This window comes from Sarcophilus harrisii, chromosome 4, assembly GCF_902635505.1.
Source record: "Sarcophilus harrisii chromosome 4, mSarHar1.11, whole genome shotgun sequence".
NCBI classification, from domain to species: Eukaryota; Metazoa; Chordata; class Mammalia; order Dasyuromorphia; family Dasyuridae; genus Sarcophilus; species Sarcophilus harrisii.
The window spans coordinates 368,386,677-368,398,771 of record NC_045429.1 but is presented as its reverse complement, the minus strand read 5'-3'; the positions used below and the strand labels follow the sequence as shown (position 1 = coordinate 368,398,771).

General features: G+C 38.8%; 1 protein-coding gene across 5 annotated transcripts in view; it reads left to right on the top strand.

The window, feature by feature from the left end:
* Positions 1 to 12,095, top strand: part of SIPA1L2 (signal induced proliferation associated 1 like 2) — a 252,934-nt gene that overhangs the window by 219,389 nt on the left and 21,450 nt on the right. For all 5 annotated transcript variants that reach the window (XM_031966909.1, XM_031966910.1, XM_031966912.1 and 2 more), the window contains exons 16-18: positions 2,303 to 2,527; positions 5,380 to 5,533; positions 10,205 to 10,424. In XM_031966909.1, coding sequence (XP_031822769.1) covers positions 2,303 to 2,527; positions 5,380 to 5,533; positions 10,205 to 10,424 — 599 coding nt within the window. The remainder of the gene's footprint in view (positions 1 to 2,302; positions 2,528 to 5,379; positions 5,534 to 10,204; positions 10,425 to 12,095) is intronic.

Here is a 12,095-nt window from a genome sequence, read left to right as displayed (position 1 = left end):
TCTTGTTTTGTGTTTTTTTTTATTTTTATAACATTATAATTGGTTATATCTAATATTGGGATTCTTACTTCCTGAAAGGAAGTAACTAATTGCTCTCCTAAAATGTGCAATGAAAAAATAAACAAATTATTAAGATAGTAATAAATCTTTCTTTTTTAAAAAAAAGACAAACTAGCTTTAGAATCTAAGAAGCTGCCTATTTTTCATATATAAATAGCAGTTCTTAGACTGGGCAGTTACGGCATGCTGAAGGAAAGGGGATTTGACCTTATTCTATGTCCCTTCCTAGAGACTTCTTTATACAGGCTGTTTCATTTCAAGCAAAAGGACCGGAGACTGGAATCTGCCTATGGATGTTACTGAAAATTTAAGGTCAAATAAGTTTATCTTCTGATATCAGTTATCTTAGTACTGTGGAACAATTCATTCCTCCCTTCTACTATGTAACCAATTTCTCTCTACTGCCTGCATCTCCCTTACATACACACTATCCCCTTCCCAACTTTCTTGAGTGTTTTGGAAACAACAGAACATCTCGTCCTAAGAGAGAATAATTCTGATGAACAAAAATGATAGTGCTCCAAATTTAGGGGTGTTCCAGGAGAAAGGGGTGCAAAAAGGAAGCCTGAATATCATTCATAGGCCTAAAATTGATCCTGCAAAGGAGAATGAAATGAGAAGTTTCATATTTTTCTCTCCAGCTTCTTTTCAATATCTTGTTTTGCCCCAGGTGTCTAGATTTCTTGAAAGCAGCTAGGTGTTTATACAGTGATTCTTATCACTGTTAAACGCTTCCATTCTCTCTTTCCTATTGTATGAAGATTATTCTCCTCTGCAGCATTAACAGATGGAAAAATAGAAATTAAATCATTTCACTTTTTTCTATTACTATATTATCATTCTGAATCAGGCATTTCTTTCACCCTTCTTGTGTCTCTGTCCCCCATCAACAGCCAAGAAAAGGTCTTTCTTTGGCATTTAACTGTGATTACAAACCTTGGCTTATTCTAACTTTTTGTCTTGCTGATAATTTTCTTATAGAACTTGTTCTTTTTTGTGTTTGTCTTTAGTTACTAGATCTTATTGCATTTGAAAGTATCTGCCGTTTTCAAATCTTGATTCCCTGTTCATCCCCTTTACTTTCTTTTTATGCCCTCCCCTGTTAATCGTAGTTGATTCTAAGGATTTCATTGCCAGAATCTTGTTCTTGAGAGCCTCCCATCCCACTGGAGGCAATTCCTTGTGTACTGCCTCGGGCCAGGAGATTGTACCCCACTTCTCTCCAAATTGCTCAACCTTAACAGACACCCCTCAGAGCAAGGTTGGGCACCTTCTCCTCATCTCACTACAGCTGAGGATGGCATGTTTCTCGCTGAATGTTTGGTGCAGTAGATACGCTTCTGAAAAGTGTGCAAATCAATTTAGTAAGCCAAAGAATGCCATCTAAATATGGGCTACTAATAGTATAAGTCTAATCCTTAAAAGCTCTGATTTCCTAAACCAAATCATGTTTTCAATGCACGAGGGAACCTTGCTGTTTAGGAGGACCCCATTATAAATCCTTTTGTAAAGCAATAGTACTGTACTGTGAATAATCACTCTCTCATTTATCTGCATCGTAAGCTTAGCTTTCCGTAGTTCATGTTTTATAAATGTGAAATACACCAGAACGAAGGACCTCTTGTATTGGAAGCTATAATATTTAAGCACGTGCAGTGTTTTTGTGTTTGCAAAATGGCATAAAGTTGTTTGGGGGATTCTATTCATTAATTTCTGTGCAGTAATTCTTGTGGGTTAGGTCCATGTCATGGCTTCCACTTTGTAGATTAAATGAGATTATACATGAAAGAATTTGAGAATCTTAAATCCCTATGTAATTTGAGCGGTTACATGAGAAAAATGAGAGTAAATTTGAGCACTCTATAAGAGGGCTCCTGAGGTAGTGGAGGACACAGACTGTCAGGAGCTCTTAACCTTGAATTTCTGGTAGGTGATATGGCCCTATTGTCTTACTGATGAGTGCAGTGGGATCCCAGGTTGGACCACTCTGACTTGTAAGTTTCCCCAAGGCCCACTTTTTAAAATCTTTTTGATCTGCACGTGTGTCCACGAATTGGGTATAAAATGTGAGGACGTTAAAAGTTTCCCCATGTAAGCAATCACACCGTATTCTTGTCCCTTTCCCTCATCTTGCTCTGGGAGAGGGGAAGGCACAACAATTGTGGCTGTGATTGGCAGTGTCCCAGAGCTTCTAGGGATAGCATTGTAAGGCTGCTTTTGTTTCTTTTTTCCCCTTTTACAGTGGTTCCCACCACTCAGGAAGCCCTTCAGCGCACTGTTCTAAAAATAGTGGATCTTTGGACACCTCCAAAGTCTACATAGTATCACACAATAGTGGCCAACAGGTTACTGGGTCAGTGTCCAAATCCTACCACAGGCAAGGCGCAGTCAGCAAATATGTAATTGGTTGGAAGAAATCAGAAGGCAGCCCCACGCCCGAAGAGTCTGAAGTAAACGAATGTCAGGGGTAAGTAAAGCAACTTCTTTTTCTTTTTCTCTGGGCAAAATTATGAGGAAAGAGAAAATAGGAAAATTAGGGGTTTTTTTTCTAAAGGAGTAGGTCTTTCTTTAAAGTTAACTAATTTTTTGCAAAAATTTTTTAACTTACATATTTTTCTTAAAACTCTTATGTCCTTTTCCCAATTTCAACATTGAATTGAAAGAAATTTTTTCTTCCTTAAAGACCAAAACTAATTTTTTCCAATAGAAATACTTTCAGCAAAATACTGTGTAAGTTTAAATCTTTGAGAAATCATCAAATTCAGGGGAAGAGAGTGCACACATTGAATTTGTGGTGGAGCTAAGCGATCTTTAAACAACAAAAAAGTGTTTTTATTTATTTAATCTTTTAAACATACTTTGGTTTCCTTTTTATTTCCTATGCTTTGAAAGATGGGGTTGTTTTATAATTATTTATAAAAGAAAAAATGTTCATTGACTCTTTCATGATATTTGTGATTGTTGTATTTCTATACCTCTGAAGTGGTAGGTTCTTGCATATTTCAGCATATGCAGAAGAAGACTAACCAAACCGTTTTAATTGGTTTTTGAAGATTCAGACCTAAAAAAGATATTGTGTACTCATTTCAATCTCTGGGTTAACATTTTCTACTGGATTAGCCCACCATAATGGCATCAAATGCTAATACTTTCAAGTGCATATGTGTTCTTTGATGAATATTAAGGATGCCCTTGGAGAGTTTTTAGATCTTTATTTAAAAAAAAGGTATCTTTTTAAAATTAGTTTTCCATTTTATAAAACTATCTCCTAAGTGCATGACTAAAAGATAATTTTAACTTCATATCATTGTAGGCAATGTGATATAGTGGTTAGAGAAGCCAGAAAGAAAGTCTCATCTCTGACACGAGCTGGACAAGTCATTTAATTTCTTAATGCCCTTGATAACTCTCTAAGATTGAGAGGATTATAGGTCTTGGGAAGCTAAAGGATACATTAGCATCATTTAGCTACCGCTATTCCTCGTGTGCACTTTAAAGGGAAACTGGCACAACAAATGTATTGAAAAAAGTGTTGGGCCCACAAACCGACTCAAATTACTGCACATCTTCCACATATCAGTGACAACAACCACAGAAATAATGGAATCAACCATTTATGTAGCACTTTAAGGTTTGCAAAGCATTTCACAGGTGTTATTTTGTTTAACCTAAAATGAGGATAATAATCCTAGGATTGTTGTGTGGATCAAGTTGTAAAGAGCTTAACACAGTGCTTGACACCTAGTAGTGCCATATAAATGTTGTTGTTATTCTCACACTAATGGGGAGGTAAGTGCTATTATTATTCTTATTTTTACAGGCCAGGAAACTGAGGCAAGTAGTGCTTAAATGAATTGCCCAGGATCACACAGCTGTGTCTGAGGGCCCATAAGCTGAGGGCCTCCTGACTCCGGGACTATAGAACTATCTATCTGCCAAGCCAGTGGAGATCAGGCTCACTCTTGTAGATCAACCCCCTCCCATGGAGGTTGTTTTGAAAAAGCTAGAGGCAAGGTCCAGCTTGTAGCTCTGGACCAGATCACAGAGACTGGACTTGCCAAACAGTCTTCCTTGTAAAAAGACTAGAATGTCCTTCATGGATTTCTTAAGAAGGTTTCTGAGGAGGCCTTTTTACATGCTTACAAACTCACCAACAAGTGATTCTACACTGATTTTCATCATTTTCAAAGCTCTCCCTCCTTCCCTCATCGCCTGTCTGTTTTTCATGTGTTAGTCCTTGAAATACTTGAAAGTGCATGAAAATGTATACCATTTTAGGAACAGGGATGGAATTTTTTTCCCAGAGAAATGGTTATTAGTTTTATGTTTTTAAGTCAAAGTTTCCCATTTAAGCATTTTTTTTCTGGAAGTTTTTGCTTAGCTTGTGCTAACAGCGTCCTCTCTGAACCAAAATGCCTTCGAGTGCCAGTGATGAAAGCCCTAAACAGCTCATTTGCTGGAGACTTAGCTGCCTTGGTTCATCTTAATTCCTAGAGTTCAATAGCGAAGGCCATTGCCTCTGCCGAGGCTACTCCAGTCACTGATTGTTCTGCATTTGGCAGGAAGTAATTGGACTCCTGTTTGTCTTTGGAGATCCACAGTTGTTCAAAGTACGTTTTCAGAGTAAACCCTTTAAAGATCACTCTTTTACTACCCTCTAGAAGAGAGCTGAAAAACAATAATTCAATCTGACAATCTTTTGTTGACCATAAATACATTTTTATATACTGATAATTAAGGGAAACAGATGTTTTATTTATCCAGACAGCTTTATGAAATTGCTGATAATTAAACATGTTTGGCATATGCCAGGAATGATTACTCTTGAACCTCGGGCATCTCCTCTGGACACGATAGGATTGGGACCTGGGGTTCACGTGTCTGACTACCCTTAATCTCCAAGTTTTTAAGAAACACACACACTGATTTAAAAACACTGGCTCATCTCTACGTTTTAAAATCAATCTAATGAATTATTGAAACTCTGTTTCCAAATCCAAACTAGGAAAAAAGGAAACAGGCTTCATTGGAGGAAGCGGCAGCTTGTTTCCATATATTGTGCTCTGGGAATCTGATTTGTTTCTGAATTATTCAAAAATCTTATCTGGCAATTGAACTTAGTTCATAAATGTAAAATGACTTGGGGATTTGGAGTGAAGGGGGAGCAAAACCAAACTGACTTAATAATAAAGAAATGCACATGTGTATTTGTGTATGTGTTTTTGAACACTAGTTATTGCATTTTAATTTATAATTTCACAGGCAGTTTGATGGTTGGCTCCCTGATCCTCTCTCTTTTATTTTGATCTGTTCAAACAGAATGTATAGTGATATGGAAGCCATGTCCACATCTAGTCAACATCAGGCCGTGGTGGAGGATGCAGTTTCTGAAACGCAACATGTCCTGTCCAAAGAAGACTTTTTGAAGTTAATGCTTCCCGGCAGCCCTTTGGTGGAGGAGGGCCGAAGAAAGGTTAGCCAATTTAAAAGGATTTTCAGTCCCTACAAAGGACAGTTACTCAGATGTAGCTCACTGTCGTCCCAAAAAAGGATCCCGACAGAACCCATTATTTCTTACAAATTGAATGCATTTCTTTAATATTGGGATTTTGTTTGTTTATATGTTTTGCAAAGTGATAGATTTAGCTGCATAGCTACTAAGTGGGATTTGAACTCAGGTCCTCCCAGTTCCAGAGCCCAGTATCCACTGTACCATCTAGCTGCCCCTAAATTAAGTACATTTAACAGGAGGAGGTAACAGATGGGCAGACAGGGATACTGAAGCATAAACATGGAAGGAAAACATGAGTGGAGTCAGAGACAGTTCGTACATATTTTTTCATTTATAGGTTTAATCTCTTTGCTGAGAGCAGAAACTTTAAATGGAAATTGAATGGCACAAGGATAAAATTAATATGGCCTCAAGCCTGTTTGAAGAACTCCAGTAATTGTGATAATTATAATGAAGGCTTCACCTCCCCCGTCCAAATCATACTAAAAGCCTGCCTATATTTTATTGAATCCTGTGCTTAGAAATCCTGGAAGAAAAATGGATAGTAATGCAGAAGAGGAATATGGGCTTGTGTGTTAGTTCAGACTTTTTTTTTTTATTTAATAGCCTTTTATTTACAGGATATATACATGGGTAACTTTACAGCATTAACAATTGCCAAACCTCTTGTTCCAATTTTTCACCTCTTACCCCCCCACCCCCTCCCCTAGATGGCAGGATGACCAGTAGATGTTAAATATATTAAAATATAAATTAGATACACAATAAGTATACATGACCAAACCATTATTTTGCTGTAGAAAAAGAATCAGACTCTGAAATATTGTACAATTAGCTTGTGAAGGAAATCAGAAATGCAGGTGTGCATAAATATAGGGATTGGGAATTCAATGTAATGGTTTTTAGTCATCACCCAGAGTTCTTTCTCTGGGCATAGCTAGTTCAGTTCATTACTGCTCCATTGGAAATGATTTGGTTGATCTCGTTGCTGAGGATGGCCTGATCCATCAGAACTGGTCATCATATAGTATTGTTGTTGAAGTATATAATGATCTCCTGGTCCTGCTCATTTCACTCAGCATCAGTTCGTGTAAGTCTCTCCAGGCCTTTCTGAAATTATCCTGTTGGTCATTTCTTACAGAACAGTAATATTCCATAATTTTCATATACCACAATTTATTCAGCCATTCTCCAACTGATGGACATCCATTCAGTTTCCAGTTTCTAGCCACTACAAAAAGGGCTGCCACAAACATTCGTGCACATACAGGTCCCTTTCCCTTCTTTATAATCTCTTTGGGATATAAGCCCAGTAGTAACACTGCTGGATCAAAGGGTATGCACAGTTTGATTACTTTTTGAGCATAGTTCCAAACTACTCTCCAAAATGGTTGGATTCGTTCACAACTCCACCAACAATGCATCAATGTCCCAGTTTTCCCGCATCCCCTCCAACAATCATCATTATTTTTTCCTGTCATCTTAGCCGATCTGACAGGTGTGTAGTGGTATCTTAGAGTTGTCTTATAGTTCAGACTTTTTAAAAAAGTGAGTTGCCATTATGGTTTTTAAAATACCGACCCTATAAAAGATGAGCAAAAGTGATTGTTCTGATCGGGAATGGGCTTGAGGAATTCAGGTAGGCACTACATTATTTATTATTAGCATCTCTCTGGGTTCAAGGCCGAGGTTCCTTATAGTTATGTAACCAAAGCTGCATCTGTAAGAAAGCATGGGTCAGGGACATGGCTCACTGTCCAAAGTGTCAGGCCCCAGCCAGGAATATCCGAGTTCAAGTGGGCCCTCAGGCACTGGCTAGCTATGTCACCCTAGGCTCAATCAACTTCCTCCTCTGTAAAATGAGCATAATAATAGCACTTGCCTCCCAGAGTTGTTGTGAAGACTTTTGAGACATTTATATCACAGTCCCTAGAATGTCTTAGGTGCAATATAAATGTTAGTGATGATGATGATGGGGGGGGGGGGGGGGAGCGACTGGTCATGGTCAGCATGGTGATAAGACCTTAAAAGATAAGGATTTTGAAGCAATTGGCCACCAATGTCTACATTTAGCATTTCCTTTTCATATTTCAGCTGTGTAGCTTACGCCAATTTTTGTCTCAGAGCTGGAAGGAAGTAGGAAGGGGCTGTAGCCTCAATTCACCTCTCTCCTTTCAGCTAAATTGGACATGCTGGGGAACTAACATCCTTCTGTCTCTCAGCTTAGAGAAAGTAGGAGGGAGGCAGAAAAGAGAGAAAAGTAGCAAATGCTGGTGATGAGTTTTTCTTCCCTTCTCCCCTCCCACCCAGCAAGTGGTCAGCTTCCTTTCTCCCTCCTTTTTGCTCTGACAGAGAGAGAACATGTTCCATTTAGAAGCCTCTGCTGGCAGCAATGATTATTTTATGAAAGCAGAAAGATCAGGAGGGGGGAGGGTTTTGCTGTTAAAAAAAAAAAACAAAAAAAAACAGTATATCTGTTTCTAAATGGAGATTGGTATAGAGAGGGTGGGGGAAGAAAGGTACAAGTAAATATAATATTTATAAAAAACAGACTAATGTCAGTAGATTGACTGCTACCCTGACAGGTCTGTTAGATTAAATCTGAAAGAGGTGAGGAAAATGGAAGTCTGTTACTTTCTAGCTGAGGGGGAGATTGGACAAATCACTTGAGCTTTTTTGGCCTCAATTGTCTTTTTTTTCTTTTCCTTTTTTCTTTCTCTTTTTCTTTTTGTTAAACATCAAATCTTGCCTTCCCAAAAGCAGAAGGCTGAGCAGAAGAGTAACCTAAAATTCTTCCCAGCTTTAACTACATGACAGTTGAATTAGAAAGTATCTTAGAGCTAGAGGGGAACCTTAGAAATCAGGGGAGTCAGCACATTCAGTGGCATTGGAGGGAGAAAACTAGGGTTCAGTACCTGCCTGTAATACTGTCTGAGTAATTCTGGCCACTTACTTATCTTTTCTGGTCTTTGGTTTTCTTATCTGTAAATCTGAGTTTAGATAGCCCCTGAAGTCTCTTCTTATTCTTGATCTGGGATCCTATTTTAAACCTTAATTTAATAGATGAGGAAGCTGAGACCCAGAGTTTAAATGTCTTCTCTCAGAACATATGTAGCTAAATAGGGAAACCAAGGCCAGAGCATTGCTTTCAGGCCATAATAACTTTTACTGAAATAGAAAATATTCATACAGTTCCCTTTATTATTGACAGTGAGTCAGGAAAAAAAAAGAACAAGTAGGCAAAAACTCTGGCCTTTCAAAAATGGAATTGTACTCCATCCAATTAACTGAATTATAGCCTTGGAATAACACAAATTAGATCCTACCTCAAAAACCCTTTATTCTCTTCTGCCTATAATAACGTGCTGAAGAATGGACTAGTTGTCTGTGTGAAGGGAATCCCCTAAGAATTTGATCCTAATGAATCTCTTGTTCTTAACATATATGTATTAACTGATGTATTGCTAATATAAGCTCATTAAAGGTTTAAACTGCACAAAGACAGCTGGGGACGCTATTTGTGAATGTATGTATATGTACGTGTGTGTACATATATATGTATAGATAATGTATATTGTACAAATACTACAAATCAGAAAATAGCAGTATGAGTTCAGATATGAAGACAGGCTGTTACAAAAATAAATTCAGATAGCATATCCTTTTTGTCAAGAGATTCCTCCTTTAAAACCACATTTTCCTCTCCTAGTATATGTTTAACTTTGTAGGCCACGTACATGATTTATGTAAGCATTCATCAGTTAGGAAGAGTCTACAGAATGGAAGGAACACAAAGAATAGGGATATTTTTAGCCCTTCTGCTGCATTCACCAACTTAAATGGCCATTTCTGTACTTATTTGATGTAAACAACGTTTAAGGACAGCCAGCCGATCATACTTGTTTATCCAACGGGATATGCCTCAGGATGTAACGGAACATGTTGAAAATGTGGGGTTTTGTTTGATTTTGTTTTAAGATGGTGTGTGTGTGTGTGTGTGTGTGTGTGTGTGTGTGTGTGCATTATGTGCATGTGTGTGTGTGTCATCAGAATCGAGTATTTTAGTAAACACTATTGTAAGGGTTTTTTCTCTCAAAGTTATCTCTAAATACAGTTACAACAATTTCATGGAATTCTTTTTTCAACTAGACTTTTCTGTTTTTGTTAGATTTATTTGGGCATCCTACAAGTTTCTGATATTTTAAATTGGTTTTCTTGTCATGTGGATTAGATTGAACCTCACATGCAATTGATCAGTGCCGAAATCACTGCGTATTGAAAACCTAGTTGTTTCAGATTAAAATCCGGCAGCTTTATGTGTGCACGTGGGTAAATGTTGTCTGAAATGGTAATCTCTGTGTCCGAAGCCATCATCGCCCTAAGATTGTGGAGGTTCCTTTTAGCATTTAGAATCCATAAAGCAGCGAATCATGGAAGCACTGGGCTGGAATAATGGCTCTGAAACACCGGGGAGTTTGGCCAGGGGAGTCGGAGGGTTTCCTCCAGCAGCCTTCCAGAGCTCTTGGCGAGTTTTCAGGGGCTGCATCAGCCCGTGGCACCTGACGGCGTTCCCTGCACACCTTCCTTGTTTACTAATGTCCTTTCCTTTTCCCCTCTCTCCTGGCCCTCTAGTTCTCGTTCTATGGGAACCTGTCTCCCAGAAGGTCCCTGTACCGGACGTTGTCGGACGAGAGCATCTGCAGCAATCGCCGGGGATCGTCCTTCGGCAGCTCGCGGAGCTCCATCCTGGACCAAGCCTTGCCCAACGACATCTTGTTCAGCACCACCCCTCCCTACCACAGCACGCTCCCACCTCGGACCAACCCGGCCCCGGGCCTGGGAAGCCTGAGAAGTAAGTGGCGTCCGGGGGTGACTGTGTGACCAGGCGCTAGGGCTTCTGGGCTGCACCCAGGAGCCTAATCTTCACCTAATCACCTTCACTTAATCCCACCTGGCTCCTGAGCCTGCTCGGCTGCCTGCCGGCTGAGGGACCTTTCCAAAAACCACTTTCCTCCTCTCTGCAACATGGATTCCTCATCCGTAACATGAGAGGGGTGGACCTAGAGCTTGTAGCAATCTAGACCCCCCTCTTCACTTGACAGGTGGGGAAACTGAGGCCTGAGGAGGGTAAAAGCGTTGGCCACGGTCACACAGGTAGCGTCAGGCTCCTATGATTTCCATGCTTTTCATTTCTAACAGGTTTTCTCCTGCCTGCTTGTTCAAAATCCTGTCTGTTTTTAAATTTTTTTAATTTCTTTTTTTTTTCTTTTTTAAATTTTCATTTATGAATTCTCTCCCTTCCTCTATGGTCTTGTAATAGACAATTTTGTTGTTGAAGTTGTTCAATCGTGCTCCCATTTGGAGTTTTCTTGGCAAAGATACTAAAGTGATTTGCCGCTTTCTTTTCCAAATCATTTTATAAATGGCGAAACTGAGACAGAGTTAAGTGACTTAGCCAGAGTCACACAGCTAATAAGTATCTGAAGCCAGATTTTAAGTCAGACCTTCCTTACTCCAGACCCAGAACTCTATCCACTTCACCATCACATAGTTAGGTGCCCCTAGAAAGACAATATAGTGGGGCAAAAAAAGCACTGGATGGAAGTCCAGAGACCTGGAACCAAATGCCCACTTATTAGCTATTGATTCATGAACAAGCTCTTTCATCTTTCCAAGCCAGTTCTTTCTTCATCTCTAAAACATCAATGATAGATTTTGTGCATCTATCAGATAAGATTGTTGCCAATCTCAAAACACTATGGAAATATGAGTTAATATCATGACTTAATTTGAAAACAGGAAAAAATGATTAAAAGAGAGATTTTTGACAAAGTGGTAATGTGTACACTGTTCCTGACTGTGAATTAACCAAAAAAACCTACTACTAAGAGTGATAAAAGTCAAGCTCATCCCAATAAAATCTTTGTACTTCTGTATCAGACCTCAACTTTTATAATTGTAAAAAATCTAAAACTATATTATGAAATTTTTTAGGAAAAGAGGGAAAATGGTTTCATAATCATCCCTTTGTTTACTCTCTAAAGTAAATACATACTGTAGCAAGAAAATGAATACATGACAAAGATGGGCATCCTAGTTTGGGTCTACCCTCTGTGACCCTGAGCTAGACTTTCCACCTGTCTTGCCTTTCATTTCTTCATTTCCAAAATGATGGAATTGGACTAAATTATCTCAAAGGTTCTGTGCTGCTCCAAGGTTATTTTGGTTCAAAGGTTCAGAGCTCAAAGCTCTGAAGAGCTGAACCAGTTGTCAAAAATTAAACTTCTCATTTTTTCCCCAAAATAATTTTCTTGGCTAATCAGTTTTACTAACTTTTTCCTAAGTAAAGCTATTTCTGTATTACAGAGTTGTGGGAATTTTAAAGAAAGAATTCATCTTCAGGCTCTGAGTATGTTTTAACAAAGCATCCAAAACTCTTAGACTCAATGAAATTATAAACCTATGTCTAGCGAGGTCTAAAGACCTATGTGAGGCAGAGAGGTGTTATAGCTGATGGAGCACC